General features: G+C 38.7%; 1 protein-coding gene across 1 annotated transcript; it reads left to right on the plus strand.

The window, feature by feature from the left end:
- The first annotated feature begins 307 nt into the window (after nucleotides 1-307).
- LOC137653936 (platelet binding protein GspB-like) lies at nucleotides 308-11,431 on the plus strand. The gene is made up of 4 exons (XM_068387567.1): nucleotides 308-1,395; nucleotides 3,762-3,857; nucleotides 10,675-11,018; nucleotides 11,283-11,431. The coding sequence occupies exons 1-4, from the start codon at nucleotides 308-310 to the stop codon at nucleotides 11,429-11,431; spliced, it is 1,677 nt and encodes a 558-aa protein (XP_068243668.1).
- The last annotated feature ends 602 nt before the right edge of the window (nucleotides 11,432-12,033 follow it).

Raw genomic sequence — 12,033 nt, forward strand, 5'->3', positions numbered from 1 at the left:
AACTTATTCGGCCGGAGAAAGAAAACCGAAATAAACATGATACAGAGCTTCGCACACATTGGCCACGGCAACAACCTGACCAGAGGCACCAACGTCAGCAGTACTACCAGAAACCAAAAAGAGAAAAACGTTAGCAGTACTATCAGGAATCAAAAAGGGAAAAACGTCAGCAGTACTACCAGGAACCAAAAAGGGGAAACCCTCGGCAGTACTATTAGGAACGAAAAAGGGAACAACGTCAACAGTACTATCAGGTACCAAAAAGGGAAAAACGTCAGCAGTACTAACAGGAACCAAACAAGGAACAATGTCAGCAGTACTATCTGGAACCAAAGAGGGAATGACGTCAGCAGTACTATCAGGAACCCAAAAATTAAATACATCAGCAGTAATATCAGGAACCAAACATGGAACAACATCAGCAGTACTATCAGGAACCAAAAAGAGAAAAATGTCAGCAGTACTATCAGAAACCAAAAAGGGAAAAACGTCAGCAGTACTATCAGGAACTAAAAATGGAACGGCAGCAGTACTATCAGGAACCAAGAAGGAAACAACATCAGCAGTACTTTCAGGAACCAAACAGGGAACAACGTCAGCAGTATTATCAGGACTCAAAAAGGGAACGTCAGTAGTACTACCAGGAACCATAAAGGAAAAAACGTCAGCAATACTATCAGGAACCAAACAGGAAACAACGTCAGCAGTACTATCAGGAACCAAACAGGGAACAACGTCAGCAGCACTATCAGGAACCAAAGAGAAAAACGTCAGGAGTCCTATCATAAACATAAAAGGGAACTGTCAGCAATACTATCAGGTACTACCAAGGGAACAACGTCAGCAGTGCTATCAGGGACCAAAAAGGAAAAAAACCAGAAGTACTATCAAGACCCACACAGGGAACAACGTCAGCAGTACTATCAGGAACCAAACAGGGTACAATGTCAGCAGTACTATCAGGAACCAAAAAGGGAACAACGTCAGCAGTACTATCAGGAACCAAAAAGGGAAATACGTCAGCAGTACTATCAGGAACCAAACGGGGAACGTCAGCAGTATTACCAGGAACCAAAAAGGGAACAACATCAGCAGTACTATCAGGAACCAAACAGGAAACCGTGTCAGCAGTACTATAACGAACCAAAAAGGGAACGTCAGTAGTACTATCAGGAACCAAAAAGGGAACAACGTCAGCAGTACTATCAGGAACCAAAAAGGGAAATACATCAGCAGTACTATCAGGAACCAAACAGGGAACCACGTCAGCAGTACTATAACGAACCAAAAAGGGAACGTCAGTAGTACTACCAGGAACCAAACAGGGAAAGTCAGCAGTACTATCAGGAACCAAAAAGGGAACAACGTCAGCAGTACTATCAGGAACCAAAAAAGGTAAATACGTCAGCAGTACTATCAGGAACCAAAAAAGGTAAATACGTCAGCAGTACTATCAGGAACCAAACAGAGAAAAACGTCAGCAGTACTATCAGGAACCAAACAGGGAACGTCAGCAGTATTACCAGGAGCCAAAAAGGGAACAACGTCAGTAGTACTATCAGGAACCAAAAGGGGAACAACGTCAACAGTACTATAAAGAACCAAAAAGGGAACAACGTCAGCAGTACTATCAGGAAACAAAAAGGGAACAACGTCAGCAGTACCAGCAGGAACCAAAAGGGTAACAACGTCAACAGCACTATAAAGAACAAAAATGGGAAAAACGTCAGCAGTACTATCAGGAACCATAAAGGGAAACAACGTTAGCAGTACTAGGAGGAACCAAAATGGGAACAACGCCGGCAGTACTATCAGGAACCAAACAGGGAAAAACGTCAGCAGTACTATCATACTATCAGGGACCATAAAGGGAACAACGTCAGCAGTACTAGCACGACCCAAAAGTGGAACAACGCCAGTAGTACTATCAGGAACCAAACAGGGAACAACGTCAGCAGTACTATCATACTATCAGGGACCATAAAGGGAACAGCGTCAGCAGTACTAACAGGAACCAAAGGGGAACGTCAGCAGTACTGTCAGGAACCAAAAAGGGAACAACGTCAGCATTACTAGCAGGAACCAAAAGGGGAACAACGTCAGCAGTACTATAAAGAACCAAAAAGGGAACAACGTCAGCAGTACTATAAAGAACCAAAAAGGGAAAAACGTCAGCAGTACTATCAGGAACTAAAAAGGGAACAACCTCAGCAGTACTAGCAGGAATCAAAGGGGAACAACGTCAGCAGTACAATCAGGAACTAAAAAGGGAACAACGTCAGCAGTACTAGCAGGAACCAAAAGGGGAACAACGTCATCAGTACTTTAAAGAACAAAAAAGGGAACAACGTCAGCAGTACTATCAGGAACTAAAAAGGGAACAACGTCAGCAGTACTAGCAGGAACCAAAAGGGGAACAACGCCAGCAGTACTATCAGGAACCAAAAGGGGAACAACGTCAGCAGTATTATCAGGAACCAAAAAGGGAACCACGTCAGCAGTACTATCTGGAACTAAAAAGGGAACAACGTCAGCAGTACTAGCAGGAACCAAAAGGGGAACAACGTCAGCAGTACTTTAAAGAACAAAAAAGGGAACGTCAGCAGTACTATCAGGAACCATAAAGGGAACAATGTTAGCAGTACTATCAGGAACCAAACAGGGAACAACATCAGCAATATTATCAGGAACCAAAAAGGGAACAACGTCAGCAGTACTAGCAGGAACCAAAAGGGGAACAACGTCAGCAGTACTATAAAGAACCAAAAAGGGAACAATGTCAGCAGTACTATCAGGAACTAAAAAGGGAACAACGTCAGCAGTACTAGCAGGAACCAAAAGGGGAACAACGCCAGCAGTACTATCAGGAACCAAACAGGGAACAACGTCAGCAGTATTATCAGGAACCAAAAGGGAACAACGTCAGCAGTACTATCTGGAACTAAAAAGGGAACAACGTCAGCAGTACTAGCAGGAACCAAAAGGGGAACAACGTCAGCAGTACTTTAAAGAACAAAAAAGGGAACGTCAGCAGTACTATCAGGAACCATAAAGGGAACAACGTTAGCAGTACTATCAGGAACCAAACAGGGAACAACGTCAGCAGTATTATCAGGAACCAAAAAGGGAACAACGTCAGCAGTACTAGCAGGAACCAAAAGGGGAACAACGTCAACAGTACTATAAAGAACCAAAAAGGGAACAACGTCAGCAGTACTACCAGGAACTAAAAAGGGAACAACGTCAGCAGTACTAGCAGGAACCAATAGGGGAACAACGTCAGCAGTACTTTAAAGAACAAAAAAGGGAACAACGTCAGCAGTACTACCAGGAACCATAAAGGGAACAACGTTAGCAGTAATAGCAGGAATCAAAAAGGGAACAATGCCAGCAGTACTATCAGGAACCAAACAGGGAACAACGTCAGCAGTATTATCAGGGACCATAAAGGGAACAACGTTAGCAGTACTAGCAGGAACCAAAAAGAGAACAATCTTGGCAATGGGATCATCAAAGGAAATACGAACATCCGTACGAGAATGTAATTGACTTTTTTAACAATTTTTTAGGAATTAAGATTGTAAAGGAAAATGTTTAAGGTTTGATATGTTCCTGGATTATACTTACACCTAGTGCATTGCAGCCTTCCAGATATGAATAGCATAATCTACAAGATAGACTCACCATAAAAAAAGAAGTCACACTTGTTCTGCTATGCATTGTTCATTGATAAAAATTCACTTGTACTGTTTCTTTGTCAGGTGGACTAATGCAGAAGAAACAAGTCTGACTATTTCTGGTACGCTGTGCCCCCTCAAGAAGATTCCACTGTGCGGGAATAATGGAAATGGAACACAGTAAGTGTTTACCGTTAGGAACCTTAAAAAAAGGGGAAAAAAAGGAGAAAAAGAAAAAAAAATCATTATAAAATAAAAAATAAATAATAAAATAAATAAAATGGAAATTCTTCTTGGCTTAAGTTTTAGTAGAGTTTTGAGGAGACTAGTCTTAGTTTGATTTAGTAAGGAAAGAAGTCTTTACTTGGAGCAATTGAGTCAAATATACTCAATACCAAGTAGATTGGCCTTCGGGATATATCAGGAATAATCTACTAGATGGACTAAACAGAAGAAAGAAGTCACACTTGTTCTGGTATGCAATGTTCCTTGATATAGAGTCACTTGTACTGTTTCTTTATCAGGTAAAATTATGTAGAAGAAATAAGAATGACTGCTAGTACGCTGTAACAAATTTCATTATAATGGAATAGTGGCCCAGAAATTTCTTTACTAAGTTTAAAATACTAAAAATAGAAACATTAAAAAATAAATAGAAAATCCTAATATATAATATAAAATAATAAAAATGTAAAAAATAAATCCCCAAAAATCATGATATGAAATATCCAACATATAATTAAATAATCCTAAAAACCTAAAATATAATTAAAAAATAAAAAACATTATAAAATTTTATATATAGAAAATTAAAATTCTAAAAATGTGGAAAATATATACAGTAGTAGATGATATTTTAGCTTAAGTTTTAGTTGAGTTTTAAGAGAAATAGTTTGAGTTTAATTTTGAAAGGAAGGAAGTTTTTATTCAAAATGAGATAGCTCACTACCTTTTGTAAAATGTGAAGGTCAAATGAAAGAGAGAGAGAGAGAGAGAGAGAGAGAGAGAGAGAGAGAGAGAGAGAGAGAGAGAGAGAGAGAGAGAGAGAGAGAGAGAGAGAGAAATTCTGAGTAAGTGAAATCCCACTGGTTTTTCAGCTAAATGTCCCACAAACACCAATACAGCTGGAGTCTTGTTTTCCTATTGTTCTCACAAGAAATGAGTACTCATTCTAAATCCATTGATTTAAACATCTTATAGTGAATTATCCAAAGCACTAAATCTAAGCTTATTGCACGGTACTATCGAATCACCTAAACCATTAGGAGCCATATCAGTTCTTTAAGAACTAATTAATATCAAACGCTAATCCCAGAGCTGGCATCAGATACCTCGTTTCCGAGATTTCTTTTAATCTGTTTTCAAACCAAATGTGCTTCAGTGCTTTCGTTTGTATAACCACAATGTTTGGTACAAGTCAGATTTTATTAAGGAAATGCTTTATAGAGGTGAAACCAGTTTACCATTGCAAACATGAAGTACAAAGTTACTTTTACACATTGGTGAACTATCTCCCCTATATAATAAACAGCAACAGCAACGACAACAACAACAACAACAATTACAAATGCAGCCATTTCTCGTTCACTGCAGGACAAAAGCCTCAGAAATGTCCTTATTCATGCCTGTGGTTGGGCCATTCTCATCACCAAATTGGTCACTGTGGATTGGTGATGGGAGAATTTGGTCTGATTGCTCACAGCACACCAACCTAGTTAAGGTATCCCCACTTAGAGAGAGCAAATGTGTGGCTATATATACAAATATATTTCTTTCCTGTTACGCCCAGCGGCACTGGCAAACGTATGACTACTCGGTCTTACCCCGTCCTCGGGAAGGGGGAGTGGGAGGAGTCTTACCCTGCTGTGAGAGCGTACCCGGAGATATACAATCGGATAACACAATCTCCCACAAATTGCCGAAACTGCCGTGTTATGGCTAGAAAATCGAGAAGGATGAGAAGGGTTAATGTGTATTTAGCCGTTATTTTTTACGGGTCGCGTACACGATTTTTATATAGCAATTGTATCTTTTAGTGAGGCAATTTGGTATTAAAGGAGAATTAAAGTCGACAAAGCAATATGGTATCATCATCATCGATGTCAGGATGCCAGAGAACTGCAAATCAATCAATTTTACCATCATGATAAAGTATAGAACAACATTAATTGTTCTTTTACTAACAGTCTCTAATAAATTCTAAAGAAACATACTGTTTTCAGTTGATTCCAACAAAGTGTGAGCTTTAACCTATGATAATGTAGCTCATGTAATGGAAAATGGAGAAACAGTAAAAGTTTACAGGTCTTGGCAATTTGATTTTCACACTTTGCCGCCAGGCATTTCCTTGGTTACCTTTATAAATCTTTCTCCGTATTTACTGGGCTCCTCTCTTAGTAAGGGGCCCCTAGGCTTGTAGAATTTTTCGTTTCCAATTTGGATTACTGCTTTAATAAAAATAAAAACAATAATAATAATAATAATAATAATAATAATAATAATAATAATAATAATAATAAATAACCTCCCCTATTTAATACAGAGCACACACACACACACACACACACACACACATATATATATATATATATATATATATATACATACATATATATATATATATACACCTGTATATATATATATATATATATATATATATATATATATATATATATATATATATATATTTCTGGTCACGGTCAGGTCTCCCAGTCCCTCGGGGGAAGAAGGAGTAGCCATGCCTTAGTTTAGGGTGGTCAAACTACAGGCCCGCGGGCCAAATGTGGCCCGCGAGGGGATTTTTGTGGCCCTCCAACACTGACCTAATTATGCAGTATTGATTTAATGTGTCGAAACCTTACTGGACCTAAATGATCCCTCCTGAATACTAACAAAATATAAAATGATAAATAATGAAATCAAATTAAAATCACACATATCAGTAGAATTTCAGTACTCTCTCTCTCTCTCTCTCTCTCTCTCTCTCTCTCTCTCTCTCTCTCTCTCTCTCTCTCTCTCTCTCTCTCTCTCTCTCCAAACCATGCGTTCAATACCAATGTTTATTTTACTTTTGACGTTAGATAGAATAATAATAATAGAAATAAAAAATATAAATGTAACAAGATAAATGAAAACCCCGTGAATAGAATGGGGATGGAACCCCTGCTGTTTCGAATGGTTTCCAACTTGCCTCTGTTTTGCAGTTAAGCACTATTGTTCATAACTTCTTTCCATATTGAGTCAAAGTAAGAAAAAAAAGTGCTGTGATATGAACAGGGAATATGATATGAGGTGGGAAGAAGAATATTGTGTGGCATCAAATAGGTTCTGTTTTTAAGGAATATGTTAGAAGGTATTATGAGACATTGCACAAAGAAAAGTATGCTCGATTGCGGGAAAATCACGAAGTGGTATATTGAATATCTTGATGGGCAAACATCAACAGCAAAATCATGGACTAAATAACTTCTGAAAACCACAAACAGCTAGTCTTACTGTTTTATAGGAAATTACTTTGCTGCTTATAAGAAATAGAAAATCAATTAGGGGTGGAAAATTAATAAAGCAGTGTGCAGTAAGATAGCACAAGAGTTTGCTGAAGAAAATGTACCTGGTAGTAAAACAATTTGAAAGTGTGTCATTCTCTTACCAAAGAGTTGTATGAAGAGTGAATTAATTTGATCAACATGTTTCCATAAAAGTTTAAAATATAATGAAACATCGCAAGTACTTTTTACTGGATTTAGATGACAGCACTGATGTAAGTGACACAAGTCAGTTACTCGTATTTTCCGGCACCATTGGAGAAGATTTTGTGATACACGAAGAACTTGTCAAGATGCAGTCATTGAATGGTGATAGCAGAGGTTCTGATATATATACGTTTCCCTCAAATCCGTGGTCAATGAATATGGAGGGTTTAAAATGTGTTCCTGCATTATAACTGATAGTACGGAAGCTATGGTTGTCAGTAATATGGGGTTAGTTGGTCTTTTAAAGAAAAATGGAGTGCATTGCATCACACTGCACTGCATTATTCACCAAGAGGCCTTATGAAGCAAAATATTGCAGATGAATAATGCCATGACAAGTATTGTCAGTATTGTGAACTTGATCAGAGGCGGAAATATTTTCTTAGGCATAGAAAATTTATATCATTCCTGGAAAAACTAAACAGTGACCTGCCACTATATTACGTGTTAGGGGGCTCAGTGCTGGAAAAGTTTTTTTTTTTTTGTTTTTTAAAGGGAAGATACCCTACAATTTCTATAAAACCAGCATATTAGTCATTAAGAACAGTGCTAAACTAAGCTACACGATAAAGAGTTTCTTTGCTCCAAAGCAATTCTTACAGAAGTGACTGCCCACCTGAACGTTCTAAACATGAACCTACAAGGAAAATTACAGAATGTTTCCCAGTAAGTAGGACATGATGATTCTCTCCGTAAAAAGCTGCAACTGAAAAGTAAATGCTTAAACAAGATTCATCTAAAAACACTACCCTTCTTGTCATGAATTGAACAGAAATAATGGAACATTACTCATCTTTTTTTTGGAAAACTTGAAGGGTTATACACTATTGTGAATTTGAGAAGATATATATATATATATATATATATATATATATATATATATATATATATACACGCACACACACACACACACACATATATATATATATATATATATATATATATATATATATATATATATATATATATATATATATATATATATGGCTGTGCTTGTAGATTTACTTTGATTGTACAGTATTTTGAAGTTAAACAAGAATAAAATTGTGAAGGGTTCTACTTTTTCTTACCTTATGATGAGAAAGTAATATTAAATACTAGTATCTGGGTTGTTTATATCTTTTGATTTGAAGTTAAATATTAACAGAAATATATAAGCTTTGAATTTTTAATCATTACCTCATTTTTTTCGCCTTGTTTCGGAAAAAAAAATATATTCATATACAAATAAGTAATGGGGGAAAATCTTATTACAAGTTGTGTAAGCTCTCCATGTGCATCTACATACGTGGTAAAAAATAATCACTTATAATAAGAAAATGAATCCTCTCCCCTTGTAGACAGGTCGGAGCCAGGCAAAAACTGCCCTTTTTTGGGGTCAAGGTTTTCTAAACTGATTCTGGTACTTTGAACTATGCTGATTCAAATAAGCTTTTGGGCCATCAAAAATTTTGCCCGAAATCCAAGATGGCGGCCAAAATCCAAAATGACCGCCAAAAATCACAAAATATTTTTTCACGGCGTTGGGTTTAGCTATCAAGATGCTTTTTTCTCCCAGAATAGCTATTTTTAGGCAGAGGAATATGACCCTCTAGTATAAATTCCGAAAAAATTGATTTACCCTGGCGAAATCAAAGATGGCCGCCGGAGTCGGCCCACCAACTTACGGATTGCTATAACTCCAGTTCTAGATGGGCTATGACAATAATATTGGTCTCTATCCCTAGGTTTTCAGGGACAAGGAATTCAAATCTGTCATCACTTTGAACCATAGGCTACTCTGTCACGGTGAAAATTCACTATAGCTGCATAGGCCTATATGCATTATCGGTTATTTCCTAATCACTGTGATTTTGTGAATATCTTTACACTGTGCACTACTTAATTTCAATCATTTAAGGTTTATTGTCATGTTAAAGGGTCTGAATGTCCATAATAATGTCTCATAAACACTAATTTATGACAAGCAATAACTTCACACTCTCATGAATTTTCTCTTCATGAAAGTTTGAAGAAATTGCATACCATCTGTATCATTCTTATGAAACTAACGAGAAGTTTATTTCAGATTCATTGAAACCGTGGAAAGGATAACAAAATGGCAGCCACTCCATTTCTAAGCAAAGGGTCAAGTAGAGGACTTTGTAGTCCCTGCAACAAACTGGTTAATGATAATGAAGACATGGCCAAGATTGGACTAGGTACACTTGAGTCACTGAAAGGATTATTAGAGAGGTGGGCTTGTATTGACAGCAGGTTAGCTTTGTCCTCACAGTTTCCGTATTCAGAATTTAGATTAGCGACACTTAGGCTAGATTCAGAGAAACATGAGTTCATAATTCATGACAGTTGTCGTATCAACTTTCAAATAGATTGGGCCGTCTAGAAAGTCAGTCACGCCAACTTCAGCAATCAGGGTCTGCGAAAGAATCAGGTTCAGAATCATCCACTAGCCAACCTGCGCCTCAGCCATACAGAGTTCGGTGGGGATCACTGCAAAAGAAGGTCTGCTTTGTTAGCAATGAAGCATCGGTCGCTGATGAAAATGCTTTTAATGAAGGTGGACTTGGAAGGTGTTGTGAAGATAACGCTTTCACCAATCTCCAGCAGGCAATGGAGAAATGGGTCGAGGATTCTACCATTAAACACCACGAAGCTGCTGTCAGATTGAAGAGCCTTCTTGGTGGAACATCATATGACGTCTTTGCGCAGGACCTCTACTATCATAAGCGATGTTACCGAAGCTTTACCTATATGTACGGTCATGACGCGAAGTCACTTTCACTGGATGCTGAGAAACAGGAAACACTGAGAACATGCATTATGGATCAGTTCTTCCGCCTATTCACTAGAAATGTCCTTGAAAATCATGATGCATACCTGCTGTCAAAGTTGATAAATGACATCAAGGAAATGGGTGAAGACGAAGGACTTTCGGACCCACCTATCTCAAAGACCTACACACTGAAATAAAGATTAATTGAGAAGTATGGCGAGTCAGTCTCTTTCCACAAGATAGGCAAATGGCTACTGGTGCACTCCAGTGAAGTGAATCCTGTTGCGTACACTGCGGCTACCATTCAGGGCCATGGTCTACGAGAGATGGATTTGACCAAAGCATTTGCAAGACTTATTCGACGAAAGATTACCCAAAGACAGACAATCAAGTGGCCTCTTGATGCAGAAGAGTTATATAGTCTTCTAGATAGTTATAGACCCCTACAATGTCTATACAACGCCATCAGTTGGTCAATAAAACCACGGATATCCGTCGATGCTAATGGTTATGCCTGTTCTCCAAGCAAAGCAGAAGCAGAAAAAATTTCAGCTATCAGCCAGAGTTGGGAGAAGGTGGTAACCTCTGAGCGTTTGCCTATTGGAACTGCACTGAGTCTAACTGTTCATCGGATAACAGGCAGCAAGGAAGCCACGACACTTCTTCATCGCTGCGGGGTTGGAATCTCATACTCTGATGTGCGCCAGTTGAATAGCAATTGGGCAAAGTCAGTTACCATGCAACATAAGAAGATGCTCCCTCCGGGTTTTATTAGCGGCCGCAGTGTTCATGTCACCCTCGATAATTCAGACGGCAAGCAGCAAACTCTTACCGGAGCACACACTACACATCACACAACAGGGACAATCTTCCAAGCCAGACATGATGGTGATCCCTCAGCGGGGTCTACAGTTCCAAGAAAGGAGCATAAGCAAGATATTAAAGACAACGAGCCACCAGACTATGGATCCTTCAAGATCCCTAAGAAGAATAAGACACCACCTCCATCATTTCCAGACTTCACTGATGATTACAAAGATTCAAAGCTGATAGATGACTCTCTTCAACACAACATAGCCTGGGTATTAGTAAGTGCTGTCGGAGATACCTGCATGGACCAGTGTCTTCCTGATGTTGACAAAGAACCGCTGGGACCAGTTAGATTTTGGACTTCATTTATGAAGAATGTCACGAAGTGCAAAACTAGCAAGTGCAAGCTGGAGTAGCTCCCTGTTGTCCCCCTACCTCCAAGTGACAATGTAAACAAGTGGTACATGGATATGATCCTGCAAATAGCTGATGACCTGCAAGTAGATTACATTTTTGCACTTGCAGATGAAGCTATCAACAGTAAAATGTTGATCATTTCTTGGGTTCAGCAAGATAGGTATGACAAAATCATACCACTGATGGGTGGATTTCACACCATCCTGGTGAATCTCAGAGTTCTATACAAGAAGTATTGGTGTTTAGGGTTAAGTGACTGGTGGGTCGATGCCAAAGCAATTGCCGATGGATCAGTTGCCCAAGCCATAGAAGGTCGATACTATGCAAGAAGTGTGAGGCTTCACAAACAGGCATTTGAGGCACTCCTAAGGTACAGGATTACAACTGAGAAAGTTAGTGAGAAGCTAGATGTGCCTACCATGGAGCTGATTACCAAGCTGAGATGTAGTCCATCTGCTGAAAACCTTGATGTATTGTTGGGTGAATCCAAGTTCAGGGACCTCTGTTCATCGCTTATGCAAGCTGAAGGGACACAATCCAAATTGACAGTGGAATTCTTGAGAGATGTTTCTTCAATGCTGAGTTTGATTGCTGCAGTGAG

This window comes from Palaemon carinicauda, chromosome 15, assembly GCF_036898095.1.
Source record: "Palaemon carinicauda isolate YSFRI2023 chromosome 15, ASM3689809v2, whole genome shotgun sequence".
NCBI classification, from domain to species: domain Eukaryota; kingdom Metazoa; phylum Arthropoda; class Malacostraca; order Decapoda; family Palaemonidae; genus Palaemon; species Palaemon carinicauda.

Excerpts from the sequence above, each read along its gene's own strand:
- LOC137653936 (XM_068387567.1), top strand. The coding sequence starts at position 308 with ATGTCAGCAGTACTATCTGGAACCAAAGAGGGAATGACGTCAGCAGTA. Across the intron at positions 3,858-10,674 it reads AATAATGGAAATGGAACACA|TTGGTCAATAAAACCACGGA; the intron begins GTAAGTGTTTAC and ends CAACGCCATCAG. Across the intron at positions 11,019-11,282 it reads CACCCTCGATAATTCAGACG|CCTGGGTATTAGTAAGTGCT; the intron begins GCAAGCAGCAAA and ends AACACAACATAG.